General features: G+C 40.5%; 1 protein-coding gene across 1 annotated transcript in view; it reads left to right on the plus strand.

Annotated features, from left to right (window-relative positions):
- LOC149257888 (CDP-diacylglycerol--glycerol-3-phosphate 3-phosphatidyltransferase 2-like) overlaps positions 1-19,901 on the plus strand; it is a 116,323-nt gene that overhangs the window by 51,517 nt on the left and 44,905 nt on the right. The window contains exon 4 of the mRNA XM_089414558.1: positions 5,555-5,668. Coding sequence (XP_089270684.1) covers positions 5,555-5,668 — 114 coding nt within the window. The remainder of the gene's footprint in view (positions 1-5,554; positions 5,669-19,901) is intronic.

Raw genomic sequence — 19,901 nt, forward strand, 5'->3', positions numbered from 1 at the left:
TGAGACATCTATTTGCAAGTTTCTTAATTCTCATTGGGCATTGTTAAGGCACTGGTATATCATATTTATCTTATATTTGCCTCATTGATCCTAATTGAATTTATCTTATAACACATTGCTCATAAATATTCACACTTGCTCTAATCATAATCAAGTTGCATTAATAATAATTGCCTTGCCCTTAGATCTCCCCCCTTGACTTAGCTAAGAGAGAGTCTAAATGGAGTGAGTAGGGTTCAGAGTGACAGCCCCTACTCTGAGCATTGCGTCTTAGGCAATGTTTTAAAACTCCGACTCCGACTCCGACTCCGACTCTGACTCGGTCGAGGGTCGACTCCGACTCCGACTCTGACTCGGCCGAGGGTTGACTCCGACTCGGACTCGGACTCGGACTCGGCCGAGGGTCGACTCCGACTCGGTATCGACTCGCCCGGCTCGATTTCAATGACTCGGTCGTTGTAAAAAATACATTAAATAATTATATTTTATAAAACCACATAATTTTAAAGATTTTCATTCATGTTTCCAAACACACAACGTTAGAATATAGATGGAAGACAACATATGATCAAAGTAGGCTCATGAATATATCCATTATATCAAAATGGCACCCAGTGCACTGTCCAATACATACACGATGATGATATAGAGATCAAAACAAAAACACATGACCAAGGAGGCTATAAATGGCCTCTACAACAAAAGTTTGTGACCAGTACTACTGGCTACTGCTAGAGTTGCCAATGTCATCTGGCTCAGTGTTACTTGGGAGCGGGAGTGAAAGTGGGGAGCGAGAGCGACATTTTCAGAAGCTCCTGGTTTGGGAGCGAATCCCAGAGGAGTTCGACAACCAATGTCAACTAACATCAAGGTACATAGAGGGATTGGTGCTCTTGATTAAATACGAGTTCCATACCCTAATACATGACAAAATTCAATGGAAACATTGCTATCCTCCAATCCTGAAATCCTGAAAAACTGATAAGTCTGCTGGATTTTGAATGAAATCTAAAATTCTACTGTCTCCATATGAAATCCAATGAGGCCGGAACCACTCTCAAACATCCTGAGTCATTTCATGGTAATGTTAAAAATTTAAGTAAAAGGATGATTCATTTTCATCCTTTTACTTTAAGAATTTAAAATTACCATGAAATTTGAATAGCATATCAATACCAGGAGAGGGGAATGGACCCCAAATAGCATTTAACTAATTTAGAAAACACCTTGGAGTCCCCAACACTCAGCTAACAACTAATTTTTTTTTTTGGTAAATATGAAAAATCTCATTTTTTTGGGGGTTACAGGCCGCATTCATTGACTCGACCGAGTTATTGTAGAACCGGCCGGGTTGACCGAGTCATGACTGACTCGGCCGAGTCATGCAATAACTCGGCCAAGTCAGTGATGACTCGGCCTCTTGTTCTGTTTTTTCTGCCGGGTCACAAAAAATCCCAACGACTCGGATCAACTCGGTCGTTTCGGATTCAATTCAACCGTTTTTTTAAAACATTGGTCTTAGGCAGTGTTGCAAGAAACGTCCCCCCCCCGAGGATCAAAACCTTGATCCGCGATCTGTACGGATGCATGGGGGAAGCGCTGTCCGAAACACGTTTCGGGCTGATAAACACGCTTCCTGGAAATTTCAGGAAGTGTGTGCTCGAAACGTGTTTCGGTTTTTCCGAAACGCGTTTCAGACGACGCTTCAACCATACGAAGCGTCAAGCTTCCGAAAAAAATTATAAAAAAAAATATATAGAAAAGTGCAAAAAAATATATATAGCAAAAAAATATAAATATAGCAGACGCAAGTTTTGAATATATATATATATATATATATATATATATATATATATATATATACACAATGTTCCACCAAGACTCCGGGACGGGGAGACGCGGGTGCGGGGAGACGCACAAGGGGGATGTGTGGGAGTACCCTCAAATTTTAGGGAAATTTAGGGGGGACGTCGGGGTATATATATTTTTTCCTTTTTAATATATATATATATATATATATATATATTTCAAATTCATATTCAATAATGAAAGCATAAATACAATGATACATACATAATTGAATTAAATAATGAAATACATTGATCCATACTCATCATCCTTACTAATACATACATGATTCATCCATAGACCACAAGATTCAATAATGAAATACTCCAATCCATATTCATTATTCATTATTCACCATTCTAGAATCTACATTGATTTAAAAATTAAATTCATCATTCATAATTCTAGATTCTAAATTGATTTAAAATTAGAATTCATCATTCATCATTCTAGAATCTAATTGGTACTAAGCAAAATAGATTATAATAGATATTGAAATCTGAATACTGGAATAGTAAATTGATATAACTAAAATTCAAAAACAGTGGAGTGATGGGTCTAAAAGTCACTCTAAAGTACAAAGAGGGCTTGGTGCTCTTGATTAAATACAAATTCCATACCCTTGTACATGACAAAATGCAATGGAAACATTGCAATCCATCAAATCCTGAATTCCTGAAAAATTGTTAAGTCTGCTGGATTTTGAGTGAGATCTAAAATTCTATTTTCTCCATATGAAATCCAATGAGGTCAAAACCACTCTCAAACATCCTGAGTCATTTCATGGTAATGTTAAAAATTTAAGTAAAAGGATGAAAATGAAAGATAAGGGAGAAGGTCACTTTTACTTTAATAATTAACATTACCATGAATTGCATAGCTTTAGTAGGGAAATATGGTCAAATACTAGGTTTTCCTTGTCATAAATCATTGTTTACAAGCAAATTTAATGGGGGACGCATAGCCCATATTGAGGGGGGACGCCTGGGCGTCCCCCTTTTGGGGAGTCGCGCCCCCCACACTGGGGAAACGTCCCCACTGCGTCTCCCCGCGTCTCCCCAAAAGGGGGACGTGGGGAAACGTTTCCCCAGATATCCCCCCGTCCCGGGTGCGTGGGGTGCGAGGGGTGTGCGCACCCGACCCTGGGGGACGCGTCCCCGTGGAACACTGTATATATATATATATATATATATATCGCAGATGCTTCGCTTCCTAGATTCTTGGAAAATGACGCTTCTGCGTCTCCGCTTCCAAAAAACGTCCCCGTTTCGTCCCCGCTTTGTGCAACATTGGTTTTAGGTGTTCACTTTAGGCGACAATAGCCATAGTTTTAAAGTGCTTGGAGTTTGAATTGTTGGTTGATCATGATGGTGATCATATTAAGAGAGCTTAGATGCCACCTCCATCCACTAATAGATTTCTAGATGTAGGAGATTTGCCTTTAGCTTCACTGTGTCTAGTGTTGCATGGGGGTCATCTAGTTGTTGGTTGTATTCCACGAACATTTGCACATACACTTACTCTTGTTCATATATCATGTGAAAAGAAACTAGATGTTTCTCATGGAAAGAAGAAGGCTTTGTAGATACTAGATCTATTTGCCTTTTTCCTGTTTAGAAGTGGTCTTTAGAACCAGTATTGCACTAATCGGGAAATAATCGCTATTATATCGTTTAATCGCGATTATTTCAACTAAACAATAAAATCGTGATTTTTTTGAAAAAATCACGATTTTTTGGGGAAAAATCTTGGGGAAATATATATATATATATATATATATTTTTTTTTGTTTTGTTTTGTTTGAGGAGGAGGTGACCCAAGCTACCCCTGTCACAAGTAGAGGACGTGGTCTACCTCCTGTAGCTCCTAGTTCTTCAGCTTCTAGAGCACAACAGACTCCATAGTCTACTGCGGCCTGCCAACTCCACTGACATCTACATCTAGAGGGGCAAAGGAAATCAGTAGTATTAGACTTTAGTTATTTGGTTCATTTCATTGTATATGACATTATGACTCATGATATGAGATACATTATTATATTTTTTGTTGATATTTTGAGGTTGAGTTGGGACTCAGGAGTCAGGACTTACTATTCAGGACATGATTCACTGTTATGTGTGATTTTAGCACTAGAAATGATATTAAACATCTTATATATTAGTTCTTTTATCATATTTACGTGTCAATGTATTTATTTTATGTTGTAGATGGTTTAGATATTAAAAGAATTGAAAAAAAAATGAATGTTTTTGTACCAAACGATTTTTCCCCGATTATTATGATTTTTTCCGATTTTTTCCTCGCGCCGATATTATCCCAATAACGATTAGTGCAACATTGTTTAGAACTCAGTACTTTTTCTTTATTATTGCCTATTTTGTGAATTTTATGTGACAGTTTAAGTTTGACCTTTGAACATTGAGGTTACCTTTGAACTGTTGACTGCATCTCACAACTCTTTGGTAGGGAATATGATGCTCTGTTTCATTTTGTGGTTAATGTTATCTGTTACAATTTGTTGATGCCAAATTTTATGTGCTAAAACTTGAAGGTTGATTGATTGATCATTTGATGACAATGTTATGAGTTATAACTATTAGATAATTGATGTTATGTGTACTAAATGGTTGATACTTTATTGATCATCTTTAATGCTATAGTTAAATCTGTGCTTTCATGTTTTATGCAGCCAATTCAGCATTCTGCATGTCTTTTTTTTGAATATATGTGCATCAAAATATACTAAAATATGTATTATATAAAAACCTCTCCTGAAATGGCTCTGCTCCTAGAAGCTTTTTGAAAATTGCTCCTGAAATGCTCTGCTCCCAGAAGTTTTTTATAAAAATTGTGCTTCCTGCTCCTGTTCCCCAGTCCTGCAACCGGCTTCCCGCTTCCTGCTCCTGCTCCCTGCTTCAAATGGTCTTGGCTTTGCCTTCTGTGGTTGGGTTGGAGAAATGCTTTGGTTGTGGTGAAGAATGGAGATTCTTCAAAACAGTAAACACAACTTTCAATAATTCAAGATGGCCACCACCACTTGCTGCAAAACCATAAATTACTGTAAAATCACCATCCATTAACTGATAGAAACACACTTGAGGTGCTTTTTCTCAATACATGCCTCCCTGTTGCAAATTGGAAGAACCACATTGCAGAAACACTGGATGAATTGTACCCAATGCTTAACGTGTACCTACAAATTGTGAAACTGATTGAAATGCTTGTAGGCCACCGTCAATCTAAGAAATTTAATCCAATACATGTATATTGAACTTTTGGCTGTTGCGTTCAAAAGGGTAGGCACATCTAGCTTTATGTAATCTTATTTACAGTTAATGTTGTGCCTTTTAAAAAGGAATTTAATACTATTAGGTGTCTATGCCCATTGTTGACCATAATCCACTAACCTTTTAGAAACAGAATGTTTAAACAGAGGAAGGAAAGATGGAAAACTGCCCTTTTTGTTTCATGTTTAGGGCTACTGTCATGCAAGTAATTCTATTTTTTTTTTTGATTTCACAAGGAATTTGAGCATTTGAACTTACTCAATGGTGATATAGTGTTATGAGTCTTTGATCTCCATTTGTGCAAAGCTTTACTTAACCATTCAATTTCAGCAGCATCTTGTTTTTGTTATAATATTCTGCTATGTAGCTTACTTGCAAAGTTTATAATCATACTTATTTTTTAACTAAATTATTTGCAGCTTATAGTTGCCACCAGTTTAGTGTTATTGTGTACCAGGCCTCCAGAAATTGCCTGGTTTGGTGAAGCTCCATGGTTATTGCCTGTGCCTGCCATTGCTATAATTAGTCGAGAGGTATTTTTCTTTTGCTCTCTGGCTCTTTTTGAAGATTGTTAGCATGTAGTACTTCTATTTAAATTATATGGAGACACCTTTTGAATTACCATATCATCCTAGGTGCAAACCTGGTGATAATTACACAATACAACAAGTTTGAGTTGTATCGTTTCATTTGTGTTTTGGGTATTGTGAGGTTAACTTAATAGGGGATGGTTATTATGTTTTACATTTTCTGAGATAAGATTTTGTAAGGAGACTCTAGTTACTGCATTCTATATCCAATATGGCTTATATGGTTCAAAAATGCTCCTTGCAATGTGCCAGTCTTGATGTCTGCATGGTAGTTACCTTTATTGTTTAGTGACTAGTCCAATATGCACAAGTGTTAAACATTAAACAATCTTAAAAACAGCTGTAACTAAAGGGTGTTGGAAATACTAAGAGGGGGCGGGGGGGGGGGTCGGGGGAGGCACGTGAATCAGTATTTCGTTACTTTTGACATATTTTCACTTAGTTAATCTTGAAACTGAATTCACATCACATAATCAATCATCCACAATGCATGAACACAAAGATTAAAGTACAAATCAAAATTTGAAGAAGAAATATTTGAAAACAATCTTTAATTTGTTACGATCTCTTGTGAAGACACCAATCCTCTGAAAGCACCATCTTACAAAAAATTGCAGCCTCCAACCTGTTAAGAAGATGAGGACATAAATCCTCAGTAAGCACCATCTTGCAGTAATTTCAGGCTCCAACCTGAAATCAGTCTTCAGTACACCAGAACTTGGACTTCAAATCAGTCCTAAGCTTGGCATTCATGACACTGCGACCTGGTCTTCAAACCAAGCCTGAACTAGATCTTCAAATAGCAGAACTTAGCCTTCAAACTTGGCCATCAAATAGCGGAACTCATCCCCTGAAATTCAACCTTCAAACAACAATACTCAGCCTTGAAAAACAAATTTCAAGCAAACCAAAAAACCTTCCCAAGAACAATGCCAAAAACCCTTCAAAAGATGTGCCAAAACCCTTCCATAGAAAGTGCTCGCCTTCACATCACTTCTCAGTTCACGAAGTATGAAATTTGGACCTGCTCCTTCTCTCTTCTAAACAGAGAACTGAATTCTTGAGTCGATTGGTTAGAAATGCTTCTTCTTAGGCCTATTTATAGTGCATTTGGATGCTGGGTTTGGGCCGACTTGTCCATTGGCTGGACTGACTAGTACATTTGGCAAAATGCATAGTGAATATTAAAAAGTTCATTTTTCCTCAACTATGAGGAGTTAGAAGGCGTGCCATATACTGCTGGAAATGTCTTGGAATAAGATTTCAACCATATCCTATGCTCCCATTTGAGCTAGGTGATTGGAGTAAAAATGCCTTAAAGATAGGGTGTATCAAAATGGGGCTTGCTTGTACTTTGGTTTGGTCATCTAATCAAAATATTTCATATCTTCTTATTCCTGTGGAATTGGAGGGACTGCCATATACCGTTGGAAAGGTCTTGGAATATGCTATTTGATTATGTAATTCCTCTTGGACAATCTTTGACATCAATAACAACCATTTTCAACAATCTCCCCCCTTTGTTATTGATGACAATACTTTGATATCTGCTTCTTCCGATCGCTGCTCCCCCAGTCTGCTTTTTCTTCATACTTCTTATTAGTTGCTTCCCCTGTTTGCATTCTCTCCCCTTTGGCATCAATAACAAAGGGTGCTCCCCTTGAGTTTGTGTTTCCTTTATTGAGAAAAAGGAGGATCAATCCCAACTTCTGCCTGAGATATTTAGAAGTTTCTTTAGGCAAAGTTTTGGTAAAGATGTTAGCACTTTGTTCTTTGGTACCAATATATTCCATCTTGACATTCGTTTTGGTGACTTGTTCTCCGAGGAAATGATACTTGATTGGAATATGCTTTGTTTTTGAGTGCATGACATGAGTTTTTGAGATATTGATTACACTAGTGTTGTCGCAAAAAATAACAATGCGCTGATTATATTCCACTGTGAGGTCCTGTAAATTTTGTTTCATCCAGAGAACTTGGGTACAATGGTTTGTTGCTGCTATTTATTTGAATTTGACTGTAGAAAGAAAAATTGATGATTGCTTTCTGCTTGACAAAGATACAAGGAAACCTCCCAGGAAAAATGGACTCCCACTGGTGCTTTTTCTATCATCAATGCTACCTGTCCAATGAACATTTGTGTATACTGTTAATGTGAAATTTGTACTCTTGGGATAACAAAGCCCAAAATCTAGTGTGTCCTTTAAGTATCGAAATATCCTTTTTACCAGTGGCATAAGTGATTCCTTTGGTGTTGATTGAAATCACCACTCCAACTAGCTGCATAATGTCTGGTCTCGAAGCCGTAAATTATAATAGACTCCCAATCATAGATTTGTAAAGTGTTGAATTGACTTTACGAGATACATCATCCTTGCTTAACTTGCATCTTGTAATCATAGGGTATTGACTAGTGCACATTCTTCCATCCCAAATTGCTTGAGCATCTCCTTGAGGTATTTGGTTTGGCCAATGAATATTCCTTTGTTGGTTTGAGAAACCTGTAGTCCAATGAAGAAGGATAATTCTCTAATCATTGACATTTCTTGAGCAAATCCATGACTCATATCATCGTTATTGCTTCCAAAAATGAGATCATCCACATATACAAGTTTAATCAATAAGTTGTCCTTTTCCATCTTGATGTGGAGATTCTTGTTAGCTACCCATCTTTTGTAGCCCTGTTGTTGAAGAGGCATGCCAAGCTCTTGGAGGTTGTTTTAATACATACTGAGCTTTCTTCAAATTGCACACAGTTTTTATTTTCGAACAAGTCAAAACCTTTGGTTGTTCGATGTATGCCTCTTGTTAGAAAATCAGAAAGTCTGAAATATTTTCTTATGTTGATAATTATTTGTGATATTCTTATGTTCTTCTTTTATCTTTTCATCAAGCAGTTATCAACGTAAAAACATGAAGATCATGGATCCCAAAAGTAGGCACTCAGCGAGGGCTAAAACCCCTTTATAGGGGAAAACCTAGTAAAAACTCTTCCTTTAGTAGATTCAAATCAAGATGAGATAGACCAAGACCCTAGACCAATAGACCTTCCTCCTCCACCAAGTCAACTTTCCAATATGATTCAACACACTTAAGTAGCTTCAACCCAACAACAATCCATAAATTCGACTTTCCAGCTTCAGAACTTCGACCCCCAACAACAGAATTTAGGCCTAGCAACAAAACAAGGGTTTCGGCCCTTCTAGCAGCTCAACAACTTCACAGGTGTGTGTGAGAGGGAGAGAATTTCGACTTCTTGTGCTTGATAGAGATCTCCTCCTTTTTCGCTAGTCATTTTCTCTTTTTCCTTAGAATTTTACACTTTTTTTGGCTCCAGAAGTTGCAGATCGAACTTGATGAGTGAGTGCTCCAAATGAGGTCACGTTGTTGTGTTTATATAGGAGTTTCTGCCCCTTAGTTAGGACGGCTTGTCCAGTTTGAGGTCAACTTGGTGGATGAGGCATAATTGACATATTTTATATTAAAATAAATTTCTTTCTTGACAAATGAACCCCAAGAAGGGTCTTTTACATTATGACATGGAAAAGGACATTTGAAAAAACCCTAGAAGCCTTCAATGAAGGTTTTGACCTAAAAACAATTGACCCAAGCATGAAACCCATGCTTTAATAAGTCAATTTTATTTATAATAAAAGTTCTTTTTCTTTCTTTTGACAAATACATTACATCATGACTCAAATACAATTATGAAGATCGACACTAGTTACATTCTTCAACACTCCCTCTTAATTGGGGAGGTATTCATAATTACATACATATGGAAGATCTCAAAATGATATGAACTACGAAGAGTTCTAGTACACTTCGTGCTACAGACTAGATACCTGACCAGGGTATTATTTTCGGGTAGGACTAAGGGGACTCCAGCTTTATCCATACTAGGTACCATTAGGCTTTTAAGCTCTACCACTAACCTAGGGATCTAGGTGAGTATCCAAGGTCGGAGCTCCATGACCAACGCCACCCTCCCTCCTCGGGATCTAGACATCAGCACATAGGCTGTCCAAATGTCCTCCCAAGCATCTTGTCGTTAGATGCTTCATCTCTCCGTATAAACTAAACCAGATATATCCATTTGTCCAAGCTTGCTTTTAAAGTGTTCAACCTTCTTATGGAGAGATTTACCTGTACAAACACAACCCCAATCAATAATAAACTTTCAAAAATATATATACAAGTAAATACAAACCTTTGGGGTCCTCAATCATTCAGATACTACTTATATCATATTAGGTTATTCCATATACATCTTGTCAGAAGCTTTTCACTTCTTCAGCATCATCAAATACAACCTCAATACTTCTCAGGTCTTTTGATTGTACCTTCATGAATCACAAGCATTCATTTGTAGTACTTTCACTTACTTCAAGGTATTGACTGTCATAATATGCCCTCCCTCTCAACTGGGGAGATCTACTGTTTCTTCTATCCAGACTACCTCTTAACTTAGGGAGATCAACCACTTCCTTCTTCGAGAACCTTTCATGGCTTCATTATTTCTCATGGCATCAATGCTATCTTGATCATCATCATTCTTATAGCTTCCTTCATCATGCTCATCTTTAATTACAAAACATGTTCAACATCTTGAAGACATGTACTTGCAAAACCTTAATAGCAAGTGCAACAGAAGCATGAAGTTAACTAAGTCATATTAATATAATGGAAGCATTTAAACATTCAAACTTTAGACACCAAATACCTAAGCCTAGTTAGGTTCATAATTGATATAAGAGACATCTTTTACATACTGAACTTCAATTTCTAGCTAGGTTTTGTCATAGAGCCCTAGAGTTTATTATCGAGACACAAAGCCTTAGATATCGACAATTCAATCAAATTACAATCCAATCATAGTACTATACATCTAGAGCTTCAATATTATTGTCAGAATTGTATAACAAACTACTAGGGTATGTTGCAAACCCTAGATTTTATCATCAAAACAAATTCATATCAACAAACAAAAACAATATCATTATCTCCTAGAACATCAATCCCTATGAGGGTTCTGTTACAAACCCTAGATTTTACAAATCAAAACATGAGTATCAACAGTTAAGTTAGCATACTCACATATATCTAGGATTTCATAACCAAGCACTAGCATCTCGCAACAATTTCTACTAGGTAAACCCAAGACACAAACATTGATACATCAAAGTTAGATATACAACAATTTTCGTCAGAGAAGGTTTTCCATCAGACAAATGAATATACACCTAGGGTCTCATTCCTAGGATCTTACTATGACTATTACGATCATTTTGCTTACAAACCCTGAATTACCAAACGTTAGAGATCTAGGGTTTCAATACATAACTTTAGATATTAACAACAAACCCTAAAGAACTACGATTTCTTATTATAACAATATGTAGGATTGATCTAAAGATCATCCAATTCCGATAAGTATTCATGGAGTTATGAATTTATTTGTGTTATAAGACAATTCGTCAAGTTCGGCTAGCAACCAAATAAACCCCTCATGTGCTCAACATTTTAGTATAAAAGGAGATGACTTGAGAGTCATTTTACACACAACTTCTCTCTTGATTTCTCTCCACTTGTCTTGGGTTTTAGTGTGAGAGAAATCTAGGAGGAAGAATCCTTAACGCTGCCCTATGGAGAAGAGCTAACGCTGCCCTATGGAGAAGCCCTAACGCTGCCCTATGAAGAAGCCCTAACGCTGCCCTATGGAGAAGCCCTAAACGTTGGTCTATCCTGCCCTAGCCACAAGTCCATGATGCCCTAGCCGCAAGCCACTTCAAGTGACCGAATTGTTGGATGGAGGGCCAAGGATTTAGGGCTGAGAGGGCATGCTGCAAGGTCGAGTAGATGAGGAACTAAACACTGGAAATTAAGTGATTGTTTGGGCACGTTGAGGAGACCGAAAGCTACAACAAGCATGGTGCTGCAAAATTGGGACAACATGGTACAACAATGCAAATTGGGACAGCAAGCATGGTGCTGCAAATTGGGACAGCAAGCATGGTGTTGCAATAACAATTGGGACAACAACAAGAACATAGTGCTGCAATGTTTCATGGTGGACACATAGGACAACAAGTACATAGTGCTGCAATGTTTCATGGTGGACACATAGGACAACAAGTACATAGTGTTGCAATGTTTCATGGTGGATACATAGGACAACAAGTACATTGTGCAACAGTGGCACAATGGGACAACCATGACATTGTGCAATAGTGGCACAACGGGACAGCCATGACATTGTGCAGCAGTGGCACAATAGGACAACCATGACATTGTGCAGCAGTGGCACAATGGGACAACCATGACATTGTGCAGCAGTGGCACAATGGTACAACAAGCATGTGCAGCATGGTGCTACATGATAAGGTGCAACATGATGACGAGATGTAACACAATGATAGGTGAGGGAGTCACTTTGGAGAATCAGTTGAAGCAGTATGTCTTCAAATGATCTCATGTATCATCTTGTTAGAGATGATCTATGCTCTTATCTAGATAAGTCAAAGTGTTGACTTCTGTTGTAAATGTACTATCTCTCTTTCTCTCCCTCTGCCGAACTATTGAAGAACATATAAGAAGAATTGATAAAGGGTTTCCCCACATTGGGGTTTGTCCCTGGCTAGCGCCACATCTTGTGTCCTCTTGTCTTGGCTTGTCTTCTACGATTTATGTTTATCTTCTATGTGCAGTTTACTTTAATGCTGATGTGATTGCTAATCTGGAAAAGATATTGAGCTAACTATGAAATTTGAAATAAATTGCTTTAGCATAAAACATACTTAAAATTAACATGGAATTAGAGCTGAGGTAAAGACAAAGCCCAAGCAAGAGTGAAAAAGCAATCATCGAAGATAGTTAGGAAAGGACAAAAGGATCAATGGGTTCCTCATCCCTCTTCAAATTCACCGAGGGTGAAATCAGAATATGGCCTATCTAAAGATCACTTCATTGAGAAGACCAGATCTCAGGGTAAAAGGAAAGGCAGATAACTAGTTCGGCCATTATGCGAAGGAGTGTCCGAATGGCAGGGACACATCACTTGATGATGATAACAATCATTCCAGGGACATCTTCAATGGTCAGAGGAATGACAGGTAATGCAGGTCATCAAGGAAACAACTGACTCTTCAGAGAAATCAATGAACGCCGGGTATGAAGAATCAAATGTTGTTTCTGATAAGATAAAGAAGCGTTAGCTTGTATTGGCCCTCTCCTTCAGATTCTTTGGGAAAGTGGCTTATTAATTGTAGTGCCCCAAGGCACTTCAACAGATAGAAGGGTGCTCTCACCAATTTGGTAGAGATGGAAACAATTGTGGGATTATACTTGGAGCCGATGTCATCTTTCCCGGAAAGGGTGTAGGAAATGTTACCCCTGAATTGAACAAGGGTAACCCGATTCATTTATAGAATCTCTTTTATGTACTTGATCGCAAGAAGAACTTGGTGTCCATTTTAGCAATGGAAGTCAAAGGTTTCAAGGTGGCATTCATCGATGGAAAGGTACGTGTTCGAAAATAGAATTTTCAAAGATGCTTTTACTCGTGGGTTCAGGATTGGCAATTTGTACCAAGTTGCAGGATGGTCCATTGGGGACCATGTCAGTTGACACATCTCATCTATAGCATCGGAGGTCTATTATGGGGCCTTACTTGATGTGAGTCAGATGGTAACAGGGATACATGAATTCAATGTAAGGTCCACAGGTTTGGAACAACACGAGGGGTTTGAGATTCATGATTGGGAATCTCATGTGTGTAGGTGGAAGAAAGCCCTCTATGGCTTGAAGCAAAACACCCCGGGCTTAGTATGAGAGGATTGATAACTGTCAGATGAAGCTGAGATTCACTAAGAGTGAAGCCGATCCAAACCATTGTTTGAAGGTTGCGGATAATAGACCTCTCATACCAACACCTTTTGAGAATGACCTATCTCTGATAGGTGCATACCCTCTCACTTGTAGAAATAAGAGGGAGTTGGATTCCGGATGTGGGATGGTAAACTGCAAGCCCGTGACCACCCCGAGGATCTTAACTTTTAGAAGTTATATGGTGATGATGTCGGACTAGATTTGGGAATGCCTCTAAGTTTCATAAACTCATCTGCATTGATGTTTTTGTTGAACTTCCGTCCGTATATATGCTTTGCAGTTAGCATGGTGAGCTCATATTTGGTTGAGCCTCACTAGATTGGTGCCAAGAATCTTTTGAGATATCTTCAGGGCACAATCTCTAATGGATTGAGATACAATGCCGGAAATATGAAGTTGCGTTATTATTTGAATGCTGACTGGGAAGGCATTGTGGAGGATCGCTAGAGCACTTCTCAGTGTTGGTTCTCTTTAGATTCTGCTTCGATATCATGGATGAGCAGGAAGCAGAAGTTGGTTGCTATAAGCACCGCTGAGATTGAATACATAGCTACGAGTATGATCTTGTGTGAAGTTTCCTGGTTGTGGAAGCTCATCAGTGAGCTATTTGTACACATGATGAATACCACTGTGATTCTTTGTGACAACCAGGGGGATTCAATTATTGAGAAATCCCATATTCGATGATTGTTCCAACTGTTTGTACACATGATGAATACCACTGTGATTCTTTGTGACAACCAGGGGGGATTCGATTATTGAGGAATCCCGTATTCGATGATTGCTCCAACAGATGGACATCAGATACTACCTTATCTGGGATATGGTAAATCGATGAGCGAGGAGGCTTCATCGCATTGAAATTGATGTATCGGTTGCAGACACTTTGTCAAAGCCCCAGGGAAAGATCAAATATGTGATTTTCTTGAACAACTTGGAGTCGTTGAGAGACCTTTGTAAAAGGGTCCTGCATGTTGCGTGCAATGAGCTTTGGGAGCTCTGGGGGGCTTGGGGTACTTACTGGAGCGACATACGACCACAAGGCAACTCACCCTCCCCTGGTGGTGCACTATGTACAGGGTGACAGGTTCAACCTTTCCATGTGATACCTCGTGGCGACTATGGAACAGGATGATTAGTTCTCCTGTGGGCTGGGATGATTAGTTCTCCCATGCCAACTATGGAACAAGATGATTAGTTCTCCTATGGGTCGGGATGATTAGTACTCCCGTGGCAACTATGGAACAGGATGATTAGTTCTCTTGTGGGCCGGGATGATTAGTTCTCCTGTGGCAACTGTGGAATAGGATGATTAATTCCCCTGTGGGCCGGGATGATTAGTTCTCTTGTGGGTCGGGATGATTAGTTCTCCCGTGGCGACCGTGGGATAGGATGATTCGTTCTCTTGTGGACAGGATGATTCATTCTCCTGTGGACAGGGTGATTAGTTCTCTTGTCGAGGCATCCTACCCATGCAGTCTGGGACTCATGGGAAGTACCTCTCATCTGATCAATGAGCAGGGAAGTGGGGTTAGGGACCATAGTAGTACTACCGATGGACTCATCATTGTATCTACTGTACTCCCTATGCTAGGATGACCTCCAACTGATCTAGGATCAATAAAACTGACTTCGGTGTAGAAATTTCTCGTTTCCCACCCCGGTTTTAAGTTTCTCCTTATTTCTCCCATATAGTTAAATGCCCTTTCCCATAACCATACATTTAACAAGCTGGAAAAAATAAATTTGCTGAAAACACAAATTCTGGAAATTTTACAGAATGCTGGAAATTGCAGTAATAAAAATCAGCAGTAATAAACAGCCATTAAAACACATTTAAACACTGAGATTTTTGGTCAATGTGACCCTGGAAAAACCCCCTACAACTCTTGGGGAAAACCAGTTTGAGAGCTCTTCTTTACTTCTGGAAAATGCCTTTTTATAGTAAGAGAAATATTCAGCAAAAATCAGCAAGCAAACTTTTACAACTTATCTCAGCCTTGCTGAAACTCAGCCTTGCTGAAGAGGCCTTGCTGAAATTCCGCTCTGCTGAAACTCTACTGTACAGACTTGCTGAAACTCCGTCCTGCTGAAACTCCGTCGCTGAAACTCCGCTGCTGAAACTCCGCTCTGCTGAAACTCCGCTCTGCTGAAACTTCGCTGCTGAAACTTTGCTCTGTTGGAACTCCGCTGTCGAAATTCCGCAGCTCACTGTCCAGAAATCTCCCTTGCTCTCTTGCTCTCCTTCTCTCAATCTGCTCATGAAAGAATGAATGACCTTTTCCTCCTTTAATCTAACCCCAAGTGACTTTTGGGTGATCCAAGTGACTTTTGGGTGATCCCTAAATCCAATGGCTGAAATAGATTGAGATCTAAGGCTGAGATTAAATGCTCATTTAAATCTCACTTTTTATTTTTTAATTCACCCCACTTTAATAAAGACCCACTTAGTCATTTATTTCCAAAGTCACTTTTCCTTTCTAATTTTTTCATTGACTTTATAAAAGTCACTTTAAAATTAGACTTAATAACTTTATCACTTAAAGTCACTTTTAAATTAGATTTAACTTTATAAAAATTATAAAGTTACTTTAGGAGAAAAATTAAATTCTTTTGGACACTTTTCCCTAGGCCAAAGATCAAAGCCTTAAGGAACCACCTGTCCTCCGGTACCAAATTTCAACACTCACTCTTACCGAAGAAGGTGTTCCTCACCACACCCATCTTGTCTCTGAAGTAGACATGCTTGCCGCGTGGTAAGGCTTTGGTAAGAAGATCTGCAACTTGCTCATCAGTGGAAATATACTCAAGCTTCACAGCTTCCTTTTGAACATAGTCTCTGATGAAATGATATCTGATCCCGATATGCTTTGACCTGTCATGAAAAACTGGATTCTCCGTGAGTTTAATGCAACTCTGATTATCACAGTAAATCATTGAAGGTCTCAACGGCTGACCAAATAAGCCAAACAACATCTTGCGAAGCTAGATAGCCTCACAACTAGCTAGACTGGCTGCCATATACTCTGCTTCCGCTGAACTCAGTGCTACTGACTATTGCTTCCGGCTGAACCATGACACTACTGCTGAACCCAACCCAAAACAACACCCTGAAGTGCTCTTCCTACCAGAAGCACAACCTGCCCAATCAGAATCAGTGTATCCTACCAATCTCACTCCATCTCCCTGCCTGTAGTCAAGACCATAATCCACTGTCCCCTGCAAGTATCGCAAAATGTGTTTTGCAGCCACCTAGTGAACCTTCCTAGGCTCACACATAAACTGACTCATCGTGTTGACTGCAAAACAGATATCTGGTCTAGTGTTGACCAAATACATCAAGGAACCAATCAGCTACCTATACAATGTGGGATCCACCAACTCGGAATCCGAAGCATGAAGCTTCTTCTAGTTGGTGATCATCGGTGTCGACATGGGTCTACAATCCTCCATGTGGAATTTACTAAGGATGTCCACAATATACTTCCCCTGCACCAGGAAGAAATGCCCCTCCTCCTGCCACACCTCCAAACCCAAAAAGTAATGCATCAAGCCGATGTCCTTCATCTCAAACTCTGTCGCAAGATCTCTCTTGCAGTGCTCTATGAGTCTCTCTGCACCTGTAATGACCAAGTCATCCACATACAGCACCAGAATGAGAGGCTTCTCACCAATCACAATAAAGTAAAGGTTCGGATTTGCCTCACTCTTTGTGAAACCCATCCCCTGCAAATATGTATCTATCCTGGAGTACCAAGCTCTGGGAGCTTGCTTCAGGCCATAGAGGGCCTTCTTCAGTCTGCACACATGGGACTCCTTCCCATGCACCTCAAAGCCCTGTGGCTACTCAATGCACACCTCCTCCTGTATGAAGCCATTGAGAAATGCGGTCTTCACATCCATCTGGTGGATCTTCCAACCCATCTCTGCTGCTATCGATATAATGGAGCGGATCGAAGTATATCGAGCCACGGGAGCGAAGGTCTCCTCATAATCAACTCCCTCTACCTGGGAGAACCCTCTAGCCACAAACCTTGCTTTGAATTTCTCAATGCTGCCATCTGCAGCATGCTTTACCTTGTAAAGCCATCTAGAAGTAACCACGGATTTGCCCTCAGGCCTCAGCACCACCTCCCAAACATCATTCTTCATGATAGAAGAATACTCTTCCTGCATGGCCTCTCTCCAGACCTGCTGGCTAGTTGCCTCCTCATAGCTAGAAGGCTCAGAGTCAAGGATGCTGGGAACCATTGCCATATAGCTACAAAACCTCTCAGGTGGTCTACTCTCTCTGACCGGCCTCTTCGGCTCAGCAACATATGTGGCTTCTCTCAAGGTGTCCTGAAGCCACTCGGGCTTTCTCTTCCCTGAGCATGCTTCTCCCATAGGAGAATGAAACTCCTCCTCTTCATCACCATCAGTAGCCTGAACTCTTGACTGTCTGTCTGCTGTCCTCTTGTCTGCACCTGAACCTGTAGAAGCTGAGGTACCGTGTGAACTGTCTATCAATGGACTCCCTAGTGAACTGCTCTGTGAACTGCTCTGCATGCTGCCCGGAGCACCACCCCTCTGGCTCGGTGAGCCACTACTCACTGACGGACCTGACATCCTCATAGATGTACCTCCTGATCCTCCTGATCCCTACCCACTGGATCCCTGCGACTGACTCAACTGCTGCTGAGGGTTTCGCTGATCCAGATACTCTAACTCCCGTGACCTCCTAAAGGCCCTGTCCTCCTCGAACTTCACATCCCGTCTAACAACAACTCTCCTCTGTGCAGGAATGTAAATCCGAAATGCCTTTGAGGTCTCACTGTAGCCCACAAAGATACCCTTCTCTGCGGTGGGCTCTAGTTTGGTCCTCTTCTCCTTGGGTATATAGGAGTATGTAATGCATCCAAAGATATGAAGATGACCAATATCAGGCTTCTTCCCAGAGAAAGCCTCCTTCGGAGTCATGTGCCCCAAGGCACGATGCGGACTCCTGTTCTGCAAGTAAACAGTGGTGTTGCAGGCCTCTGCCCACAAGAACAATGGCAACCCCTGATCATGTAACATGGCTTTGGCAGCCCCTATGATGGATCTGTTCTTCCTCTCCGCAACCCCGTTCTGCTGGGGGTTGTAAGGAATAGTGAACTCCCTCCTAATGCCTGCCTCCGCACAATAATCAACAAACTCTCCAAGGGTGTACTCTCCTCCATTGTCTGACCTCAGGGACTTGATCTTCCGACCTGTCTGTGTCTCCACAAGAGCTTTGAACTCCTGAAACCGCTTGAAGACCTCACTCTTGGTCTTCACAAAATAAATCCAGGTCCTCCTGGAGTGATCATCAATGAATAAAACATAGTACTCATATCCACTCAAGGAAACATGAGACATCCAACCGCTCACATCAGAATGAATCAAATCAAGTATCCCAGTCGCTCTGCTGTCACTGCTGAGAAAAGGGGATTTGGCAAACTTGCCCATCACACAACCTCTGTAAGTATCAAAGTGATCAGTACTGAAATCTGGCACACCTGTAGTGATCTCCCGCAATGTCCTCAAGGCTCCATGATACATATGTCCCATCCTGCGGTGCCAAATCTGACACAGTTCAGAACCGCTAGCTCTGCTGTCGGTACTACTGCTCAATGCCAAAAGGGGTTGGAATGCAAACTTGTACACCTTTGCATGGCGTACACCTATCACTCTAGCTGAATCAGCTGGAGTGCCCCTGGGATACATCAACACCTGTCCTCCCCTGAACAGTACCTCATATCCTCTGTCCTCCAAAGCTGAGACGGATATGAGGTTCTTCCTCATCCCTGGCACAAAAAGAACATCTGACACTTTTAAGGGAGGTTTGGACTCCCTCTGAAATGTCAGTGTCCCCACCCCCACTGCTCTAACAACTCTGTCATCACCGAGTACTACCTCTATATCAGTGCAACTCTGTGAAAGCTCTGAGAAATACTCACGGACTCCTGTCATGTGACGTGAAGCCCCACTGTCCACATACCAGATACCTGAAGATGCTCCGCTAATCGAGGGAAAAGCATGCTCCCTCTGAACCTGTGTGGCAGGTGATCCTGCACTAGAGGACTCACACGTAGTAAACGCAAACTCCCGGTCAAAACGACCTGCAAAGTCCTCAATCTCTGCTGGAGCTGCCACGTCCTGGTTCTTCCCCTTCTTCTTCTTCTCCGGACACACAACTGCATAGTGTCCCATCTTTTGACAATTCCAACACTTCACCTTGGAATAGTCCTTCTGTGTGTTCCCCTGTTTACCTTTACCTTTGCCTTTC

Source organism: Pinus tabuliformis, chromosome 6, assembly GCF_031772625.1.
Source record: "Pinus tabuliformis cultivar Carrire ecotype Pingquan chromosome 6, CPIR1, whole genome shotgun sequence".
Taxonomy (NCBI): Eukaryota; Viridiplantae; Streptophyta; class Pinopsida; order Pinales; family Pinaceae; genus Pinus; species Pinus tabuliformis.